Source organism: Lepidochelys olivacea, assembly GCF_965140295.1.
Source record: "Lepidochelys olivacea isolate rLepOli2 genome assembly, chromosome: 17".
Classification (NCBI taxonomy): Eukaryota; Metazoa; Chordata; order Testudines; family Cheloniidae; genus Lepidochelys; species Lepidochelys olivacea.
Genome location: NC_140427.1, coordinates 25,077,233 through 25,100,948, shown reverse-complemented (window position 1 = coordinate 25,100,948; position 23,716 = coordinate 25,077,233). Strand labels below are relative to the sequence as shown.

Sequence of the window (23,716 nt, the reverse complement as noted above, 5' to 3'; positions counted from 1 at the left end):
CCTTATTGTAAATCCTTTCCCGCCTTTCAGATCTTCATATGATTCATCTACATTTGCAGGAGAATATAATCTTAGATGAGAGAGCTCTTAAATACTGGGGCACACACACATCCCTGGGTTAGTCAGTAGAATTACATCCGGGGGGAGAGGGATTTGGCCCATTCAGTTCAATAAAGAGCTGAAAAGGGGGTTTGAAATCCTCTGGGCTAGGGGAGGGGCTCCTCTCCCCTGGGCCTGGGCTGGGGGAGGGGCTCCTTTCTCCAGCAGCTCCGGCAGGGCTGGGCTGAGGGAGGAGCTCCTCTCCCCTCCTGTGTGGCCCTTGATAGCACAGCCGTGAAGCTTACAGGGAACGTAGGTCACCATGGACCTGCTAGGACCCCTCACAAAGAGTGCGGAGGGCTATTGCTACATCCTTCCAGTCATGGTCGACACTACAAACTTCCTTGAGGCTGTCCCCTTGCGGTTCGCCACCACACAGAGCATCACTGCTGACTTGCTGAGTTCCTAAAAATCTTTGCTCAGGTAGGCTTACCAAGCAAGATCCTAACTGACCAGGGGACCAATTTCACCTCCCGGCTACTCTGTGAAGTTTATGGCCTTCTAGGGATCCAGAAATTGCAAACCTTGGTTTACCACCCTCAGACAGATGGCCTTATCAAGCGGTTCACTCGGACCCTCAAGGGGATGCTATGCAAATTCCTCCTGGAGGACTTGCGCCATTGGGACCTATTCCTCCCGCCTTTGCTGCTTGCCATTTGGGAGGTACAGCAGGCCTCCACCCAGTTCTCCCACTTGAGCTGCTTTATGGGCACCAGCTGTGGGGGCTGCTAGACCTGATGTGGGAGACTTGGGAGCAGACCCCACCCCTGACCCAGGGACTCCTTCATTATGTCATGTGACTGTGCATGAGAACCTGACACGAACCGGGGACCTAGTGAAGGAAAACCTGCAGGCTGCCCAGGGGTCCAAGCCTGAACCTACAACCGGGGAGCATGAGCATGGACCTTTGAACCTGGGGACCAGGTCCTTGTGTTGCTCCCCTCTGCGGAGTCCAATCTGGTAGCCCAGTGGCAAGGCCCCTATGAAGTAATCCGCCTTTCTCTGTTAGATTGAGGAACTCATTATTAACTATTTGATCCTCATGTAGGTACTTAATATAGACTGTAATCAAGTCACCCCTTAACCTTCTTTTTGTTAAACTAAACAGATTGAGTTCCTTGAATCTATCACTACAAGGCATGTTTTTCAGTCCTTTCATCTTTTCTCATGGCTCTTCTCTGAACCCTAATTTATCAGTCTCCTTCTGGAAGTGTGGCCATCAGAACTGCAAACTATTTCAGCAGCAGTCACACCAGTGCCAAATGCAGAGATAAGTGTTTGACTTAGTACCACACCACATTCAGATTATAAAATTAGCACTGTAAAAATCAATATAGCCTATATTATATGAATTAAAACCTGACTGACAGATCACAAAATCTAATTGTTTATGGGGAATTGTAAATGAGTGGGATTGTTTCTAGTGGGGCCCTGAGGAGATCAGTTCTTTGCCAATGTTATTTAATATTTGTATCAGTGATATGGATTAAAACATCAAATCACTGATAACAACATATGCAGGTAACACAAGGATGCATAGAGTAGCACAAATACAGAGTGAACTGGATTGCTTGGTAAGCTGGCTCCACCAAACATGTATTTTAATATGGCCAAATGCAATGTTCTACATCTAGGCACAAAGCAGGCCATACTTACATGACAGGGAACTCTATTTCTGGACTGCAGTGACTCTGACATGGATTAGGGCTCACAGTGGTTAATTAACTGAACTGGAGCTCCCAGTCCCATGCTGTGGCTAAAATGGTTCATATGATACTTGGCTAAGCAAATGGGAATATCAGGTAGGAGTAGAGAGGTGTTGTTACCTCTGTATACAGCACTGATGAGACTATCACTCAGACTATTACTGGATAAATGTGTACCATTCTGGTGTCCACACTTTTAAAACAATGAAAAATTAAACAGGTTTCAGAGAAGAACTATGGGAATGATTTGTGGCCTGGACAACATGCCATACAATGAGATACTAAAGGAGCTTAATCTATTTTGATTATGGAAGAGAAAGCTAAGAGTTGCCTTGGTCATGTTCTGTAAATGCCTACACACAGAAATTCCTGCTCTTAGGACGGATGAATCCGATGCACTGCTACAGGCTGGGAACCGACTGGCTAAGCATCAATTCTGCAGAAAAGGACCTGGGGATTACAGTAGACGAGAAGCTGGATATGAGTCAGCAGTGTACCCTTGTTGCCAAGAAGGCTAATGGCATACTGGGCTGTATTAGTAGGTGCATTGCCAGCAGATTGAGGGAAGTGATTATTCCCCTCTATTCGGCACTGGAGAGGCCTTTGCATTGCATTGCATCCAGTTTTGGTGCCCCAACTACAGAAAGGATGTGGACAAATTGGAGAGAGTCCATATCCTTTCTGTAGTTGGGCCACAAATGATCGGGGGCTGGAGCACATGACTTATGAGGAGAGGCTGAGGGAACTGGGCTTATTTAGTCTGTAGAAAAGAAGAGTGAAGGGGGATTTGATAGCAGTCTTCAACTACCTGAAGGGGGGTTCCAAAGAGGGTGGAGCTCAGCTGGTCTCAGTGGTGGCAGATGACAGAACAAGGAGCAATGGTCTCAAGTTGCAGTGAGGGAGGTCTAGGTTGGATATTAGGAAAAACTATTTCACAAGCAGGGTGGTAAAACACTGGAATGGGTTACCTAGGGATGTGGTTGAATCTCCATCATTAGAAGTTTTCAAAGCCTGGATTGACAAAGCCCTGGCTGGCATGATTTAGTTGGGGTTGGTCCTGCTTTGAGCATGGGGTTGGACTAGATGACCTCCTGAGGTCTCTTCCAACCCTAATCTTCTAGGATTCTAAGATTTCTCATAGTAGAGGACTATTTAATCTAGTACAGTCAATAACAATCAAACTGGCTATAAGACAGACATGTCTTGACAGTGAGAGAATTTAACTACTCAAACACATGATCAAGGGATGTGATGAATTCTGAATTTAGAGTCTCCCAGTGAATGAGTTTGGCGGTCTTTCTAAAACATATGCCTTAGTTTAATCACAGATTGCTGGACTAGATGCAGGAATGACTTGATGAAATTCTAAGGCATGGTGCTGTGCAGGAAGTCACACTAGAAATTAGATGACCATAATGGTCCTTTCTGGACTTAAAAAAACAACAACTATGAATAATTTAACCACAGGTTTCAGAGTAGCAGCCGTGTTAGTCTGTATCCGCAAAAAGAAAAGGAAGACTTGTGGCACCTTAGAGACTAACCAATTTATTTGAGCATAAGCTTTCATGAGCTACAGCTCACTTCATCGGATGCATTCAGTGGAAAATACAGTGGGGAGATTTATACACACAGAGAACATGAAACAATGGGTGTTACCATACAGACTGTAACAAGAGTGATCAGGAAAGGTGAGCTATTACCAGCAGTAGAGCGGGGTGGGGGGAGGGGGGGTGGGGTGGGGTGGGGGGGGACCTTTTGTAGTGATAATCAAGGTGGGCCATTTCCAGCAGTTGACAAGAACGTCTGAGGAAGGGGGCTGGGGCGGGGAAGCTTTCAAATGATCACACAGACCCACACAAAATACACCTTTATGGGACTAGGACTACTTGACTGTGACTTCGGTTTTGAAGAAAATCACTTTAGATTTCAAATCATGCCCCAGAGTTGGGACTTTTTGTAAACCTAAGTTTCTAGATGGACTGGAGAGGCTGTAGATTTTGGCAATAAATGAAAGCTTCCTATATAAACCGTCAGCTACCTCAGAAAATATATATATTTACACAACAAATAACTAAGTGAAGGAATACATGCTGGTGAAACATCCTGGCAATTAACATTGACAGCCCAATCACAGGTTTGTACAGTCCTGACACAGCATATGTCACAACCAAGAAAGTACAATCAGTTTGACTGTTAATATTTCTGCACACAATGCAGAGAAGCCCTGTAGCTCTCTAAGAAAAGTCATTCTGAAAAGCATTAACTCATTTGGCTCATCATCCAAATTGGTGCCCTTGACATCTGTGGCTGCTCAGTAATAATTAATCCACCTTCTCAGCTAGAACAGTTTATCACCTTGAATAGCAGCCATTCACCAAACAAGACCGAGACTCTGGGCAATAACTTTTCTCTTTGACGTAATAAGTTCCTTGCAGTCAGGTCGCAAACAGTCAACAGACTTCAGAGCGGGTGTTAGTCTGTTGACTCCTTGTTGTTTTAGTCAACAGCCTTTTTTTTCCCAGGTCTTCAGCTTCTGAGGTTGCTCTAGCAGTAAACAGGAGAGCTCAGTTGGGACCAAAGACACAATGGCACTATACAGATGCTTTTCCTGGCTGTTTTCCTTTTACTGTGTGTCTCTGTATCTCTTCTTGTCTTTGTGGGAAGATTGCTAGCCTTGGGTAACCCCCTCACCCCTGGGGTTGGTTCATCCTGTCCATGTAACATCACAACCCCCCAGAATCAGCACCCCACAGTTAACCTTCCCCAGGATCATCCCCAGTGTAACTCCCCCTCTGGGGGGCTTGCTCAATCCATTGCAAACCCCTGGGATTGCTTCTCCACCATAACCCCCATGGGGTTGCTGACTCCCACTTGAACTGGTCCCAAGACTGTCCCCCCCTGAGATGGTTCCCCTCATTGTAACTCCAAGAATGCTCCCTGAAGGGCCAGCCATGCAGCTCTCCCCCTGGGATTACCTCACTCGCTGGAGCCCATCACCACTGCTCCCCCTACTACTCCTGCCAAGCACACTTTGTATCTGTTGTAACCCCATGCTGACTAGGGTTGCTACCCTCAGCACACACACTGCTCTCAGGGGTGCTTCCCTCTCCACCAGGGTCACGCCCCAGCAGCACTGTGCCCATGCCCTCACTCTCCTTGCTTAGCCCCACCACCCCTGGGACTGGGACTCCCACAGTATTCTTGTCAGCAAGTTAAAGAAATACGGGCTGGATGAATGCACTATAAGGTGGGTAGAAAGCTGGCTAGATTGTCGGGCTCAACAGGTAGTGATCAATGGCTCCATGTCTAGTTGGCAGCCGGTGTCAAGTGGAGTTCCCCAAGGGTCGGTCCTGGGGCCGGTTTTGTTCAATATCTTCATAAATGATCTGGAGGATGGTGTGGATTGCACTCTCAGCAAATTTGCGGATGACACTAAACTGGGAGGAGTGGTAGATACGCTGGAGGGGAGGGATAGGATCCAGAGGGACCTAGACAAATCGGAGGATTGGGCCAAAAGAAATCTGATGAGGTTCAACAAGGACAAGTGCAGAGTCCTGCACTTAGGACGGAAGAATCCCATGCACTGCTACAGACTAGGGACCGAATGGCTAGGCAGCAGTTCTGCGGAAAAGGACCTAGGGGTGACAGTGGACGAGAAGCTGGATATGAGTCAGCAGTGTGCCCTTGTTGACCTCCTGAGCTCCCTTCCACCCCTGATACTCTGTGATTCTAGCACAGCCCCAGCCAAGGGTAAACCCCCCCACCCCTAGGTGCAAGCCCCCCGCACTAGCACCCCCCCAGGTGTAACCACCTCCACCGAAGTGTAACTCCGCACCCCAGTGTCGCCCCGCCCCTGCACACCCCAGGTGTGACCCCCGGGGCCCCCTCACGCGCCCTCGCTCCCCCAGCGGCCCCGGAGTCTGCGCAGCCCCAGGCCGGTGCCCCCGGGGCCCTCGCTGCGCCCGCCGCCCGCCCGGCTCCGGCTCCGGCTCCGGCTCCGGCGCATGTGCCGCGCCTCCCCCCGCCCCCGACCGCGGCCGGAGCCGGAGCCGGAGCCGGGAGGCAGCGCCGAGCCGAGCGGGCGCCGGGCGGAGCGAGCATGAAGGACCGGACGGGGGAGCTCCGCGCGGTGAGCTGGGGCTGCCCCCGGGGCTGGTTCCCCTGGAGTGAGAGTGGGGCGGGGGCTGGCCCCTCCGGGGGGGAGATGGGGCTGTGATGGGGGGGGCTGGCCCCTCCGGGGGGGAGATGGGGCTGTGATGGGGGGGGCTGGCCCCTCGCGGGGCGGGGGGAGGGGGAGATGGGGCTGTGATGGGGGGGGCTGGCCCGGCGGGGGGCGGGGGGAGGGGGAGATGGGGCTGTGATGGGGGGGGCTGGCCCGGCGGGGGGCGGGGGGAGGGGGAGATGGGGCTGTGATGGGGGGGGCTGGCCCCTCGCGGGGCAGGGGGAGGGGGAGATGGGGCTGTGATGGGGGGGGCTGGCCCGGCGGGGGGCGGGGGGAGGGGGAGATGGGGCTGTGATGGGGGGGGCTGGCCCCTCGCGGGGCGGGGGGAGGGGGAGATGGGGCTGTGATGGGGGGGGCTGGCCCCTCCGGGGGGGAGATGGGGCTGTGATGGGGGGGCTGGCCCCTCCGGGGGGGAGATGGGGCTGTGATGGGGGGGGCTGGCCCCTCGCGGGGCGGGGGGAGGGGGAGATGGGGCTGTGATGGGGGGGGCTGGCCCCTCCGGGGGGGAGATGGGGCTGTGATGGGGGGGGCTGGCCCCTCCGGGGGGGAGATGGGGCTGTGGTGGGGGGGGCTGGCCCCTCGCGGGGCGGGGGGAGGGGGAGATGGGGCTGTGATGGGGGGGCTGGCCCCTCCGGGGGGGAGATGGGGCTGTGATGGGGGGGGCTGGCCCCTCCGGGGGGGAGATGGGGCTGTGGTGGGGGGGGCTGGCCCCTCGCGGGGCGGGGGGCAGGGGAGATGGGGCTGTGGTGGGGGGGGCTGGCCCCTCGCGGGGGGAGGGGGAGATGGGGCTGTGGTGGGGGGGCTGGCCCCTCGTGGGGCGGGGGGAGGGGGAGATGGGGCTGTGGTGGGGGGGGCTGGCCCCTCGTGGGGCGGGGGGAGGAGGGGATGGGGCTGTGGTGGGGGGGCTGGCCCCTCGTGGGGCGGGGGGAGGAGGGGATGGGGCTGTGGTGGGGGGGCTGGCCCCGCGGGGGGAGGGGGAGATGGGGCTGTGGGGGGGGGGCTGGCCCCTCGTGGGGCGGGGGGAGGAGGGGATGGGGCTGTGGTGGGGGGGCTGGCCCCTCGTGGGGCGGGGGGAGGAGGGGATGGGGCTGTGGTGGGGGGGCTGGCCCCGCGGGGGGAGGGGGAGATGGGGCTGTGGGGGGGGGGCTGGCCCCTCGTGGGGCGGGGGGAGGAGGGGATGGGGCTGTGGTGGGGGGGCTGGCCCCTCGTGGGACGGGGGGAGGGGGAGATGGGGCTGTGGTGGGGGGGCTGGACCCTCCTGGGGTGGGGGGAGGGGGTGTATGTTGCTCTCTCACCCCCTGGATCCAGGAGTGCAAGAGTCATAGCCCTCTAGGGAGGGGGGTGTGCGCGTGTGTTGGAGATGTCACCCTGGATGCACCCTGGATGACCCCCCAAGCACTCCTGTAGCCAGGGAGTGGCAGACCCCCAACACCCCCACTCTGACGGCTCTGGCACCTGGGGTGGTGAGGGACTGTGTGTATCTGGGGGGGGGGGGTCTGGCATTCCTGGAAAGATGGAGCTGTTGTGAGGGGAAATACTGCACGTCTGCAGTGGCAGGGTGGGGTGGCCAGGGAGGTTGTGTGAGTGAATGTGACAAACAAGTGATCAAACCCTAAACACACTGTGATGCTCCATCCCTCACTGAGGTTTGGTGTCATGTCAAACCCTGCTCTTGCTGGGCTTGGGGCTTGGTGTGTATGTGTTTGGGGGGCTTGATGTGTTGTGTCTGCGCACAGAGGTGATCTGAGGTGTCTGTTTTGTGTGCTCTGACAGCGTAGAGCTTGACATGGCAATGAAGTATTATTGAATGTGACACGCTTGCTGCAGGGCCTGGGCAGCTGATTGCGTGAGCGGGTCTGACACACTCGCGGGTCCGGAAGGAAGGCACACTTGTGTGAGTGGATTGTCTTGACTAGAATAAAAAGTCTCCCCACTCCCCATATGGCAAAGGAGGGCAGGAGTGCTGTGTAGGTTTTGACACCCTCTAGGTTAGGGGCAGTAAACTCAGGGTGGGGAGAAGAGATGTGAACCTGTGTGAGAATGTGGGGGGTTTAGGGAGGGGAAGGCCTTGCAAGAGGTTGTGTAAGTGGACTTGACCCACTTGCTGGGGGTGAGGAGGTTGTGTGTGGGTCTGAAAATCTTCCCAGGAGCTGTGGCAAAGGCTGTCTGAATGGATGTTCTGGTGAGTGGCAGATCGACAGGAGGTTGTAGGAAGGGATCTGATATACCCTCCAGCCCTTGAAAGGGATGTGTGCATCGAACACTGGCTTTATCCCTGAGCCTGCCTTGTGAGGCTGTTTCACCCTGACTTCCAGAGAGCTTTCCATGGCTGTTGTGTGACTGTCCGAATCAGTTGGGCCAGGTTTTATTTCTGGATGTCCTTAATCAGTGGACCAGGGTTTACTTTCAGCAGCAGGTTTCAGATGTCAGTGAGCTTGCTGAAGTGGGTGTCTGTAATATCCTGGAACCATTAAAGTGTATGTATCGCTAGCCTATGTAAGTAACTGTTCTTGTCATCCTCCCTCCTTCCCCTCTGGTTTTTGCTACACCCATGTGTTGCAACTTGTATTCCCACACTGCTGCGGTTGAATCAATGCAGACAGACCCTTGTGCCCACACAGGACCCCCTTGAAGTTAAGGGTCCATCCATGTGGATCCAATTGTAAGATTGGGGCCCTTAAATGTAAGCTCTTTGGGGCAGGAACTGTATCTTTTTGTGAGTTTATGCAGAATGGAGCATAACGTGGCCCAGATCTTCCCTTGAGGGTCTGGGCATTATCATGTTATAAATAGTAACACCATTAACCCAGATTTTACCGGACTCTCTGCATCTCAGCAGGCATCTTTTATCTACATTCTGGAGAGTATTTATGCTTAGTTATGCTTCCTAGCAAAGGCATCAGCTTCAGAATGAAACTGAACGGAGTTGCTGAGGTTTTGCCTTTGTAACGCTGCCTGGGGGCTACTGCCGAAAGTTATTCTAAGAAGCTGCAGCAGATCCCCAGTGACAGAGAAATTAGAAATTGGGAGTCTATACAAGAGATCTCACAAATTATTCTGGATATCCAGACTGTTTTCCTTTCTGGAATTTCATACAATTTCTCCTAGTTTAATTGTCCTTTTTGAGATCTGTTGGTATTTTTGCTTTTCAGGTAATTGTAGTTTGATATCGTAGCTTTTTAGTTGCTATTTAATCCAAGTGTATATATTTAGTTGTTTAACTCCTCATAAATCAGTCCCTCTGACCCTTACACAGTTCTGTTACTTTTTCATTCTCTCTGGTTTGCAGATATCGTTCAGATAATGAGGAACCAAGAGCTGCATAGTATTGTAAGTGCAGTCTCACCAATGCCATTCAGGCATTTTTGTTTTCTTGTTTCTGACCTGATAGTTGCAAGTGACTGTCCATTGCCACCATATCACACATTTAATTTTCTGTTCACCGTTGCCAGCATCCCGTGTATTCTGTGAACATGGAATTGTGCTGCAGAATCTCAGCTTTTCCTGGAGGCGGGGAGAGAGGGGGAAATCATGCTTCTTGCCTTCATGGTTGTGAAGGTAACTGAAAATGTGACACCATTGTAACCAATGTCAGGTTGTCTGCTTAAGTTTGAAGGCAGCCTGGAACAGTAGCTGTGAGAGAAGTGAACTGGCACATTCGGGTCAAATAGAGAGTTGACTCTGAAACCTAACAATGCTACTTTACATGTAGGCGTTAGCTTTGTCGTTGCTGGTCATGTTAGAAGAAACACTCAGTTAAGCTGCCAGCCACTTCCCGTTCCTCACCAGTTGCCACAAGCCAAGCAGCTAAAACCTCAGGTTTCCCTTGATAACGTCTATGATGCCGTTACTCATGGTCACTGTGGCACATGAAAAACTGAACATGTGGGGACACAGTAAATGAACTTTGACTATCCAAATAAATAACGCAAGGGCCACTGTCATAGTAGCGAACATTTATATCCTGGAAGCCCTTCAGAGGCCCCAGTCGGGACTGGAGCCCCATTGTGCTGGATGCTTTACAAATGGGACAATCCCTGCTGCCGAGCCAAAAAACATTGTTTTTGTATGTCCTGCAAAAATAGTGGTGATGTCTGTGCAGAGGCCTGCCTCTTCCGGAGTCCTGAGTTCAAATGTGCAGCTAGGCCAGAAACAAGCATGAAGTCTGTTAATCATCGTTTTACAGTGATAGGCACTAGTACAGAGCGACACTCCTGCTGCTCCCCTCTCACCCACATTTTGAAATGAGCAAACGGGTGCAATGAGCAGTTTCTGATCTAGGAAGTCCAAGGACTAGAGTAGATGGGGAAGGGGGAGGGGGTCAGGGTTGAAGTCCACTCTCAGAGCTGTGATTGATGAACTCGCTCAGAGCCTGTCTGTACGGTCTCTGCTGCAGGCAGTTCAATTTCATGAACGCTATTTGAAACGTGTTAATCCCAGAGAGAGAGAGAGAGGAATAATTTAGGAATGATACAATGGGGTTAAACCTAGGATGAACAGAGGAAAATGAAGAAAAGGCTGAGTGCCAGGAGAAAGTTGTAATGGTGAGCTCTGTTAGACAGTGCAATTATCTCCCAAGGGAAGGGGTAGCTGCCCTGCTACTTCGAACTCCTAAAACTGGGCTGGATGGAAAACTAGAAAACGTACAGTAAGGAAGTCTTTCTCTTTTCTGTGATTCTGAAACAGAAAGGGGTGTGTGTGTGTGTGTGTTGAGGGGGGAGGGGGATGAATGAAGAAAAATTGCAGCCATTCTGTTCAACAGAAGCAATTGGAAAACTCCCAAGGCAAGGGATTCTTCCTCCATGTACAGTTCTGACTGTGAAATAGATTTGAAAATAGAGTTTTAAATAAAGAAATAAAGTCACGTGAGTGCCCTGTTGGCAGCCACTAGCTGGCTGAGGAATGACACTGGCAGAGAATTTAAAATATTCATTTTTAAATATTTTTAAAAAAAAAGAGAACGGGCCATTTAGTTTCTATCCTGCTGTGTTACTGGATACAGCAACTGAATGAAATAACCATAGCTTAATGTTGAACGTATTTAGAGATTGTAAACATGAATGTCCTTCTGCTCCTGACAACAGCATTCCAGCAGGACTGTGTCTCACTGGGACCCCTTCTCTGCCAGTGTCATGCTGTGTGTGTCTTCAGCAAGATGGCTGCCACCAGGTGTATGCTCGGGAAAAGAAATTTTTTATTAAAGCCTTCAGTTGCAGATCCTTTCTGTTCTCTGAGTGGCACGAAGGGCTTCACACCCTGTGAACGTCTGAACCAAATGGGAGCAGGCCTCCTTTAAGCACCTGTGTGTCCCTAAAAGACAGTGTTAAGGCCCTTTGGGCTGGGAATGGCTAGAGATGGAAACCCTAGGGCAGTGAGAGGTGAAATTTCTGTGGTAGGTGCAAACAGTACATCAGAAAGACAAAGCATGACAGTAATGTTTATTTAAAGAAATGATAAAGGGGGCTCTATTTGGGGAGATCTACTCGTTTGCTAGTGGTTCCTCTAAGGCAGTGTTTCCCAGACTTGTTCCGCTGCTTGGTCAGGGAAAGCCCCTGGCAGGCTGGGCTGGTTTCTTTACCTGCCGTGTCCGCAGGTTCGGCCGATCACCGACACGGCAGGTAAACAAACCGGCCTGGCCGACTAGGGGCTTTCCCTGACCAAGCGGCGGCGTTGCCTGCTCTAATGAATTGAGGTTAGGAGGGGGCTTGGCTTTGCTTTCCTGTACTTGAGATGCAGGTCTTTCTAGCCAGCCTCATTAATAATCTGGGCCAGTTTCTTCTCATTTTCATAGATCTTGTAAATTCAGCTAGTAAGAAGATGAAAAAATGGCTTTAATCAAAGCAAAAGGAGAACAGCACAAGGGTTCTGCTGCCCCATAGGCTGTAGCTTTGCATTTTAATGGGATTCTTAAAATTATACTTGAATTTTAACATTTAAAGTGCAAATCCTAGTACTTCTCTTCAGTGTTCTGGGTACAGTGGCTTTTATGCCCATCTAACGCCCTGGGAAGGGAAGGGCACTGCTCACAGAAGAATGGGCATTCGAAACAATCAGGGAATGGGAGATTCATGTGTCCCCTCAGAGCTAAGAAATTTACTTTAATGTGAAGAAAGAGTCAATTGGAGACCTGATCTTGAAAGGTTTTTGTACTGACATCAGCCCTGGTGTAAGCAGATTGAAAATCCTATTGAAATCAGTAAGAGGTGAGCCTATTTAAACCAGGGCTGAATTTGGCCCTTGGACTAAAGAGTAATATGTTGCCTCTCGATCCCATCTGTTCCCTTATTTCTAGGGTTAAATTCAGATATGCATGGGCATTGCCAGTGAAACGGGCAGCTGCTGACACAGTCTGATTCTTCCTCTCGCAGACATCCTCGGGGAAGTGTAATTTGAGCAATTGCCAAGTTCTGAGCTTGCTTGGGAGCCAGAAATCCAAGATCTGAGAGTCCCAGGACTGCTGAATTTGATTGGTTGCTTTAAAAACCATGTCACAAACTGCTGTGCTCTCCTGATATCGCCTCTTACCTGTTGCATCCCACTGTCTTTGAGATTTCTCCAAATACTCCCGGGGAGGCATAACTGAGGAAAGGAGCACAGCCTCCTCTGAACTGGGCGACTCATTGTTTCAGAGCAGCATGCAAGTAACTTCTTTTACCTCTGTCACAGCGAGTGATTTGGGCAATACGACCCTTGGAACAGCTAGGTCTGTTCCTCTTCAAAGAACTGTATCTTCTTGAAACTGCTGTTTTTCTTAACATTTCCTATCATTGCACAATTGTGCTGCCATCCGTGCAGCTCCACTGGTGGAGTGCTAGTGTAGACCAGCCACTGGCATTCACAGCATTTTGTCGTCTAGATGGGCTGAGTGAGGCTTGATGACGGAGTGAGAAAATGTCTTTGCTGGTGCTGCCACTTAGATGATTGGAGATTTTCAGATACATGCTAGTGTAGACACAGGCTATGACACTTTCTGCAGGTGTCATGGTAATATATCAGGCCATTTGCTCTCATTATTATTGCTTTAATTTAGCCTTATTGCAGCTGCTTTTATTCAGACCCAGGCCTGTGGTGGGGAAACTAGCTAGTATTCCTCTGTGTGACGTACCGGGCACAATCCAGACTAGTTGGAGGCTGTAGTAGCTCCCACCTGGGTCACTCACAAACAGTGTTCCAGCATGCAAGCTACACCCTCAGTGACTGTGTGTAACTGCAGCCTGCCAGCTGCACCCTGGTTCTCAGCAGCGTGGGTTACACTGCAGGGTGACTCCAACACATCCCCAGTCCTGGATCTTCCTCCAGACATGTATGTCCTGTACTGCCCAGCTGGACAGTTCAAGTATATAAAGTCCATTATTCCTTTAAGGGAAAATATGACAGTTTATTACCTTAAATTGTTACCCAGACACTTGAATTTAGACACTCTGAATTAGATAAAACTGTTTATTAAATACAAAGAGAGAGATTTTAAATGGGTACAAGTAATGAGGCATAAAAGTCAGAAATGGTTATAAGAAAAATAAAGATAAAATGCTTACTAGTATCTGCTTAGGGAATTATTTTAGTTGCAAAGCACACTTTCTCACCACATGCACCAGCAGATTACTGACCAAACTTTCAGATCAGGACCCTTCCACCAAGTCCAACAGCTGTTTCCTTTTGTCTTCTCAGGTGCAGAGAATGAGATGGGCAGGGGAAGAGAGGGGTTTATTGGGGTGTTTGCCCCTCCTTTTTATAGTTTCCATCACCCTCTCAAAAAACGTTTCCAGCTGAGAACCAGGAATCACAGAGTCTATGTGGAAGGATGTTCCCTGCTGGATTTTTTCATCTGTTTGAACGTCCTTTGTTTCCCTTTGTGCTTGATGAATCCGTTGACTGCTTAAATGCAAAGTAAAGCAAGCACACATTCCTTTGTTTAGGACAGACCTGTCCGCTGACTTCTGCTTGCGCGGGGCTGTTGGGTTTGGAACATGGGTTAATAACATTGTCCAGGGGGATTTTATAACTTCACATACATATTGCCACACATATTTTACCAGGACAATAATGACCAGCAAATTATGAATTTTCAAATGATACTTTACAAGGCATACCTTGTACAAAGATTATTGCAATAGTGTGTAGAGTGTGAATACAGGGGTGTATTCCATCACAGTATGTCTATATTGCAATCCAAGGGTGTGACTGCATCTTGTGTAGACACACAAGATTCTAGATTCTAAACTAGATTCTGTCTAGCTAGCTTGGGTGCAGGAGCAGTGTCCCCATGGCAACATGCGCTTCCATGTGGGCTAACCTGTGCTGGAGTGTACACTGCCCTAGATTCACTGCTCTGGTGCTCGAGCTAGTAGGCTTAAAGCTAGCTCAGATATGTTGGCTCAATCTGCAGTCACACCCTGTAACTGCAGCATAGCCAGACCCTAAGACAATGAGTGCTAGTCTACGCTACACAACACACAAGTTTTGAATTGTGCAGAGTCAGGTTAGCTGACAGGTTGACCATGGGTTTGGAGTCAGTGTAGACCAGCATCGTGTCAGCTAATGCTAATTAAGCCTGGTCCGTGTTGATTGCAAAGTCATGCTTAGCGTCATGTCAGCTAATTTGATTCTTCACATCTATATTCAATCATGGTAATATTTTGTAGTTGGAGGCTGGCCCTGAGAGTCTCTGCCTAGCCTCCGTAGGCCTGGGCAAGTCTGTCTTTCCTCTCCGTCATTTCTTCTCGTTGTGTCTGACAGGGAAATTTTGCTGAGGCTGGAGCATGGGGGTTCTTTGGAGATGAGTCCAAGTGGCCATTGACCCCTGCGGACCTTTCCCTCCTCTGACTCTGAGAGTAGGAGGTGGTGCGTTGGAATTATCGTGCGGAAGTTCTCTGGCCCGTGTTAGACGGGAGTCAGACGAGGTGATCATTGGTCCCTTCTGGCCTTGGAATCTATGAATTTGTCCTTGTGACTCTAGCACAGCACACTACAGCCATGAGAGTGAAGTTTAGAAACCTGGTCCCATGTAAGCGCTATTCACTGTGATCTCTTAAAATGCTGTATGAAGCCATCGGTTTTACAGGGGTCTGAATTCTGCGCTAATAAAATAGTGAACAGCAGGAATTCAATGGTAGAACTCAGTGCAGTATAAATACGGGAGATATGAACCTGAATTGATGGGAAATCCCTTTGAGGTAACAGCAAAAATCAGCAATTTGACCTAACTTAATAGCATAAGAACTCCACAGTTAATGGAGTAAGATAAGTTCCATTATAAGACTGATTACTGACAACTCCCCTCCCCTCAACTTCCCTCAAGAGGTCCTTTCCAAGTGGAATTCTCCCTACATTGTGTCCTGCCGTAGGAGGATTTATTTATTTTTTTTAGATTGAAGTGAGATGGGAGAGAAGTGACTTCAAAAATCAATGATTTCACTTTTGGAAGAGAGGCATCATGCTTTTTTGGCCTTCAGCTCAAAAATGTCTTAGTTGAGGAGCTTCATATGTGCTGTGCTCTCTATACCTCAAGGACAGCTATGTGTGTGATTGTATATTGAACTCACTGTGTAGATAATAAAAGCTATTCATTGGGTGGTGGTGGGGCAGGGAGTAGGGAAGCCTGGGTTCTAGGTGAAATCTCTGCAAACACTTTACTCTTTGTGAAGAGTCTCCCACATTTCAACAGGCGCAAAGTGGGAGATGGTGTGAAATGCCTCGGTAGCTGTTAAGCTGTGCAAGACCAAAAAGAGCAAGAGTGGGCTAAAATTTCTGTGGAGAATATTGACTCCACAAGAGTCTTGAACCATTCTGTTTCTCTGCTCCATACAGTAGGAACTCTCTGTACAGGAGATATTTGCTCACTCAGGATATAAAAGAGTTAAAAAAAATATGAAACATGCTCAAACATGTTAAGATGGATTCAAGAGTGGGTAGATGTGTTCTGGTTTAGCATGTGAAACAGGGTGGCTGGCTGCTGAAGGGCTGGGGCTAGCCAACCCTGGTTACAGAATGAGTCTTACCTTGTCCTATAAAGAGCTGCAGTGAAGGGGAGAAGAGCAGGAGGCTCCTGCTAGGGTGCCTGACTGAGGGAAAGGTTTGGGGCTGAAAACCAGACCCAGAGTGCTGAAGGAAGGCTGAGGCTGGGGGGATTGGGCCCAGTTTTTGCTAGAGACCCTGACTGGGAGGATGGGGTCTGGAAGCTAGGGGGCTGAGGAGGGCTGAGCTCTAGTCAGGTAAAACCTGAGAGAGTTTGAATTGAGACCTAGCTCTGGGACAGAGGACTGGGGACTATGTAAAGGGAGAAAGCAGATGAACTGGGTTTGGGGCCTGGGATCCCAGGGTGTAAGGACTCAATAAAAGGGACCCCAGGAAGGAAAAGTTTAATTACCTGTGGACTGTGAGTTAAGGGGCCCTGAATAGGGGAGAAACTGGTGGCAGGATACCACAGAGTGACCTCTGGCCACAAGGAAGTGCTCAGGAGGCAGCCAGCCCTGTTACAGCATGGGACAGGGAAGCAGGAACTCCTGGCTTCCAGTCCCAGCTCTGGCACGTGGGGCTTTATGCATATGTTTTTAAAAACAGTCTACCTCAGTTTCCCCATCTGAAAACAAGGATTGGAGCTGCAGAGTTGGAGGCCACTGTGCCACTCCAATGAGACTTCATGGATCAGAGGTTGGAGGGTCTGAGAAGGCAATTGGTGTAGGGAGAAGGTTCATGGCTATGCAAAGCCCCACCCCTCAGTCACGTTCGCTAATGTTTCAGGGACCTCGATAGCAGAGTGGGGCTATCCAGTTTATTACACCAAATGCAGCAAGTGTGATTACCTGCCTCGTGGGCACATTACATATGTGTGCATTCAGTGCATGCAGCTCATGGACCTCAGAGACAAGAGTATGGGCTGTTGAGACTAGAGTGGCTGAATTGGAGGAGTGAAAGGAGACAGAGTTACATACGTGAGACTTTTCAGTAGAAGCGGGTTCCACCCCCAGTCTGACAGCCTCTGTGCTGTTGCGGACGATGAAAGTCTCAGGGAAGGAGAACATCACGCTGTAGTGGAAGGAAATGATCCCATAGTTGGGACCCTCCTTCCAGATGATGTCATGATGTCTTCTTGGCACTGAGACTATCCCTGCAGGATTTCAATGGTGGACGAGACAATGGTGTTGGGAGGAGGGATTTAGGTTTATTAGGAACTAGGAAACCTTTTGGGAAAGGAAGGAGCTGTAAAGGGAAGATGGCCTCCATCTACACCAAATGGAACCAGATTGCTGGTGTGTATAAAAAGTTTGTAGATGAGTTATTTAACTAAGGGCTGGGGGAAAGCCAACAGTTGCAGAAGAGCACATGGTTCAGATAGAGACATCCCTTAGGGGAGGATTTATTAAAGGGGATTCTCCATATCCTAGTAAAAAGGAGAGAATAGAAGTTGATAAAGTACAGGTAGGAAAGAGTCCCATTCAGTTAAACCACATGAAAGCAGACAACTAAATATTGGCAAATTTTATTAATGCTTGTTCACAAATGATAGAAGCTAAATATTAAGATGGGTGAACTTGAGTGCCTGGTATAAAATGAGGATATTAATATAATAGGCTTCACAGAAACTTGGTGGAATGATGATAATCAATGGGACACGGTAATACCAGGGAACAAAATACATAGGAATGACAGAGTAGGTCATGCTGTTGGGGAAGCAGCACTATATATGAAAGAAAGCATAGAGTCAAATATGGTAAAAATCTTCAATGAATCAAACAGTACCATGGAATATCTATGGATAGAAATTTCATGCTTGAATAATAAGAATATAGCAATAGGAATATACTGCTGATCAGCTGACCAGGATGGTGATGGTGACTGTCAAATGCTCAGGAAGGTTATAGAGGCTACCCAAACAAAAAACTCAGTGATAACTGGGGATTTCCGCTATCTCTGTACTGACTGGGTATTGGCTACCTCAGGATGGGATTCAGAGATAAAATTGCTAGATGCCATTAATGGCTCTTGGCGCAGCTAGTCCTCGAACCTACAAGGGGAGAGGCTATTCTTGACATAGTCCTAAGTGGCACACAGGATCTTCTCCAAGAGGTGAATATAGCTGAACTGCTCGGTAATAGCAACCATAATGTAATTAAATTTAACATCTTGTCAGGGGGAAAATATCAAAGAAACCCACCACCGTATCATTTAACTTAAAACGAAAAAGGAACTACGCAAAAATGAAGAAGCTAGTTAAATGGATATTAAAAGGAACCGTCACAAGAGTGAAATGCTTGAAAGCTGCATGGAAACTTCTTAAAAACACAATAATAGAGCCTCAAACTAAATATATACCCTCCCCCCTCCCGAAGAAACAGTAAGAGGACCAAAAAAAAAAAAAAAAAAACCCCACCAGGCTCAACAACAGACTAAAAGAGGCGGTTAGAGACAAGAAGACATCCTTTAAAAATTGGAAGTAAAATCCTAATGAGGAAAATAGAAAGGAGCATAAACTCTGGCACATCAAGTGTAAAAATATAACTAGGCAGGCCAAAAAAAGAATTTGAAGAGCAATTAGCAAAAGACACAAAAAATATCAAAAAAATTAAGTACATCAGAAGCAGGAAGCCTGCCAAACAATCAGTGGAGCCACTGAATGATTGAGGAGCTAAAGGAGCACTCAAGGCAGACAAGGCCTTTCTGGAGAAGCTAAATGAGTTCTTTGCATCAGTTTTCACTGCAGAGGATGTGAGGCAGATTCCTACACCTGAGCCATTCTTTTTAGGTGACAAATCTGAGGAATTGTCCTAGACTGAGGTGTCGATAGAGGAGGTTTTGGAACAAATTGATACATTTAATGGTAATAAATCACCAGCAGCAGATGGTATTCACCACTCAAATATGAAATCAGTCTCAGTACCAGATGACTGGTTGCAGTGGGGGAGGTTTAGATTGGATATTAGGAAAAACTTTTTCACTAAGAGGGTGGTGAAACACTGGAATGCGTTACCTAGGGAGGTGGTAGAATCTCCTTCCTTAGAGGTTTTTAAGGTCAGGCTTGACAAAGCCCTGGCTGGGATGATTTAACTGGGAATTGGTCCTGCTTTGAGCAGGGGGTTGGACTAGATGACCTTCTGGGGTCCCTTCCAACCCTGATATTCTATGATTCTATGATTCTATGACTGGAAGATAGCTAATGTGACACCAATTTTTTAAAAAGGTTTCAGAGGTGATCCTGGCAATTATAGGCCAGTAAGCCTAACTTCAGCACCAGGCAAATTGATTGAAACTGTAATAAAGAACAGAATTATCAGACTCATAGATGAATCCAATATGCTGGGGAAGAGTCAACATGGCTTTTGCAAAGGGAAATCATGCCTCACCAATCTACTGGAGTTCTTTGGTGTGGTTAACAAACATGGTCCAGGGTGATCCAGTGGCTACAGTATACTTGGACTTTCAGAAAGCCTTTGACAGGGTCCCACACCAAAGGCTCTAAGCGAAGTAAGTAGTCATGGGAAAAGAGGGAAGGTCCTCTTATGGAGCAGTAACTGGTTAAAAGATAGGAAACAAAGGGTAGAAATAAATAGTCCGTTTTCACAGTGAAGAGAAGTAAATAGTGGTGTCCCCAAGGATCTGTACTGGAACCAGTGCTATTTAATATATTCATAAATGATCTGGAAAAAGCGGTAAACAGTGAGGTGGCAAAGTTTGCAGATAATACAAAATTACTCAAGACAGTTAAGTACAAAGGTGACAGCACAGCACAGAGGGATCTCACAAAACTGGGTGACTGTGCAAGAAAATGGCAGATGAAATTCAATGTTGATAAGTGTGAAGTAAAGTGCAATGGAAAACATACTCCCAACTATATATACAAAATGATGGGTTCTAAATTTGCTATTACCGCTCAAGAAAGAGATTGTGGGGTCATTGTGGATAATTCTCTGAAAACATCTGGACAATAGGCAGCAGCAGTCAAAAAAGCTAACAGAGTTATGAACTATTAGGAAAGGGATAGATAAGACAGAAAATATTATAATGCCACTATAAATATCCGTGGTACACCCACACCTTGAATACTGCATGCAGTTCTGGTCGCCCCATCTCAAAAAGATATACTAGAATTGGAAAAAGTACTGAAAAGGGCAACAAAAATTATTAGGAGTAGGGAACAGCTTCCATCTGAGGAGAGATGAAAAAGACTGGGACCATTCATCTTAGAAAAGAGACAACTAAGAAGGGGTATGATAGAGGTCTATAAAATCATGGCTGGTGGGGAGAAAGTGAATAAGGAAGTGTCATTTACTCCTTCACATAACTCAAGAGCCAGGGGTCACCCAATGAAATTGATAGGCAGCAGGTTAAAACAAATATATGAAAGTGTAATTCGATAATTGCCCTGTTCTGTCCATCCCCTCTGAAGCACCTGGCATTGGCCGCTGTCAGAAGACAGGATACTGGGCTAGATGGACCATTGGTCTGACCCAGTATGGCCGTTCTTATGTTCTTACTTGATCACTTTCCCCAAGTTAACTATGTTCCTCAAGACCAGTGTTTCCCAAACTTGGGACGCCGTTTGTTCAGGGAAAGCCCCTGGTGGTCCGGGCCGGTTTGTTTACCTGGTGCGTCTGCAGGTTTGGCCGATCGTGGCTCCCACTGGCCATGGTTCGCCGCTGCAGGACAATGAGGGCTGTGGGAAGCGGTGCGGGACATACTGGCCGCCGCTTCCCGCAGCTCCCATTGGCCTGCAGCGGCGAACCGTGGCCAGTGGGAGCTGCGATTGGCTGAACCTGTGGATGCAGCAGGTAAACAAACCGGCCCGGCCCACCAGGGGCTTTCCCTGAACAAGTGGTGTCCCAAGTTTGGGAAACACTGCTCAAGACAATGCAGCTGGATCAGTGCAGATAGTGACAGGTGCTGCAGACAGAGTGTTTTCAGCAATGGGATCAGGATTGTGGAATGCTGCCGGAACAGAGCAGACAGAGTCCAGGTCTGATGGGATTCAGATCTAGATGGAAGTCTCTCCAGTTTGATGGAGGCTTCCACTGGGAATGTTGCCAGAGAGAAAAAAGCAATTCATGTCCAGACAATACATGCAAGTCACCCACCTTTTGGAAGGGGGAAAGGAGCACACCTCTTTTTGGTTGGAGCTTTCTTCTCTTAATTCTGTCTGTGCTTTGATACCATGGTGATAGATGTCTTTTACAAACCTGAGCGTTCTAGCTGGGTAGTGTATTACCCATGTAATGGGCATATCTGACTACCTTACTGTATGAAAGCGAATGAGCTGCAACAGGAATTGCCACTTTCCTCTAAAGCAGGAAAGGGTTTTTAGGGTTGACTAGGGCTTCAGTCCTGCGAACACTCACACCTGGGTAATGTTATATACTCAGTGGGACTGCTCACGTGAGTGTTCGCAGGATCAGGGCCCAGACTGTTGTGTATTATTTCTTTTTCATTGACAGTGTTATAGAACATACTTAAAGAGTCGTTGTGGATCCCATCTGCTCATTGGGTCCAATTCTCATCTAGCTCAAACCAGTGTAAACCAGGAACAACTTTACTGAAGTCATCTGAGTTGCACGGGTGTTAGTGAGACGAGAACTGGGCCCATTGTTTTTATTTTTTGAGGGAAGGGTCAGAGTACCACAGCAATAGCTCAGAGCTTCTTAACTGAGACGTGCTAGGGACCGGTAATGAACTACAGCCCACCGTTGAGGGGTATGTAGCATATTTACCTTCTCTTTGCACTAATGGGAGGCAAGGATCCTGGGAGTGGAATAAGGCGTCTCCTTTTAACTGTCCCTGCTTCAGAACAGTAGCTGAAATGGCTGTGCATCATCCTTTCTTTGTGAAACAGTTATTTTTTGGTTTCAGAGTAACAGCCGTGTTAGTCTGTATTCGCAAAAAGAAAAGGAGTACTTGTGGCACCTTAGAGACTAACCAATTTATTTGAGCATGAGCTTTCGTGAGCTACAGCTCACTTCATCGGATGCATGCTCAAATAAATTGGTTAGTCTCTAAGGTGCCACAAGTACTCCTTTTCTTTTAGTTATTTTTTGGTAAACCTTTACCATTACTTTAACATGCCCCACCCTAGAACTGTCCATGTATTTCTACCACACTACATAATTCAGCTGCAGCAGGCCACGAATGCTCAGGTTCTCTCTGCCTATCTGGCTTACATCCAGTTGGCAAGTCTTGCTTTTTGCCTTTGGGAGTGGATGGGTGTGTGTTTTAAAAAAAAAAAAGTGACATTCAGAATCCAGCTCCAAGGGTAGCTGTGTAGCTACACCGCCTCCCTTCTCCCACGGCCCCAGTGAAATGTCAGGGGGGTTTAAGTTGTAAATTAAAACTTGTAGCCAATCCTTGTTCCACCTATTGTCGTTAATAATACATTGCTGCTTCTGGAAATGACTGCTCTGTTCCAGGCACACTCATGAAACGTTTTTCTTTTTAGCCTTTGTTCTTCATCTGGGTAACAAGAATTTTAGAAACACACTATTGCCAACCCCAAGCCTTCAGAATCCTGAGACTGGCTTAACAATCATGAGATTTTTTTTTAAAAAATAAGTGTTTTGATTTTTTTATTTTTGCCTACTTGTTTTCTGAGCCTGTAGGGCACACTTGCTTCATGCTTCCAAGCTTTTCTCTGCAACCATGAGCATTAGAAACTTGCTTTTTTAAAACACGAAAGCTGAGTTTCTCATGCCATCTGTGGATTCCAGCAGCTGGGGCTTTAAAAAAAAAAACCAAATATCATGAGGCTCACAATAAAATCGCAAGAGTTGGCAACACTGAAACTTTCACTAGGCATTTTTCATTTTAAAACTATTGGGCAGGGATATGGCGGGCTGAAGAGCAGGTGTTTCCCCCTCTGGAGAACTGAAGTGTTGTCCTGCATCACAAGTGCAACTGTGTTGCTTGGTTTCGTAATCGTTAGTGGATATTGGTTCACTTCACAGGGAAACTTCCCATTTTGGCTTGAGTGTAACGTGATCAGGTAGGACCCAGGGCTAGAGGTTAAGGTTGAGGTGCACTGGAAGGATTAAACGTAGATGTTTCAAGTCAGGGTTCAGAGTAACAGCCGTGTTAGTCTGTATTCGCAAAAAGGAAAGGAGGACTTGTGGCACCTTAGAGACTAACCAATTTATTTGAGCATGAGCTTTCGTGAGCTACAGCCCACTTCATCGGATGCATGCAGTGGAAAATACAGTGAATGCATCCGATGAAGTGAGCTGTAGCTCACGAAAGCTTATGCTCAAATAAATTGGTTAGTCTCTAAGGTGCCACAAGTCCTCCTTTCCTTTTTGCAAGTCAGGATTGAAGTGCATGGACTTTATTCTCTGCAGATTGAACCCCCTGCTTCTCAGAATGAATCTTTTAAACAGGAAAACAAGAGACCGTCAGATGATTGTTGTGGAATCCTTTTCTTCTTGGTTTTGCTGCTTTTTTAAGAGCACATGTACATATTTTGGAGCAAATGTGGTGGTTCTGCTTCCTTGCATGTGAGACCCCTTAGGGCCCCTCCCTGGGGATTCACCTGGCAGACCTGGGCAGCATGTGCAGGCTGTGACTGCCAGCTAAGTGTCAAATGTCACCTGGCGTTCCTGAGGTAACAAGTGAGCGGAGCAGAACCTGTAGCTCGCGGCTCCTTCAGCTGCTGTGAGGGTTTTGTGGGTGAGGTGAATTGGCAGAGCTGTGCGGGGAGGAAGCCTGCACTGCTGCT

The 23,716-nt window shown here is 48.1% G+C and overlaps 1 protein-coding gene across 7 annotated transcripts in view; it reads left to right on the top strand.

Moving 5' to 3' along the window:
* The first annotated feature begins 5,831 nt into the window (after positions 1 to 5,831).
* STX1A (syntaxin 1A) overlaps positions 5,832 to 23,716 on the top strand; it is a 337,512-nt gene continuing 319,627 nt past the window's right edge. For 5 of the 7 annotated variants that reach the window (XM_084651118.1, XM_084651122.1, XM_084651123.1 and 2 more), the window contains exon 1: positions 5,832 to 5,934. In XM_084651118.1, the coding sequence (XP_084507244.1) occupies positions 5,905 to 5,934 (30 nt within the window). In that variant the 5' untranslated portion in view covers positions 5,832 to 5,904. The other 2 variants (XM_084651117.1, XM_084651119.1) reach the window with 2 other exon arrangements.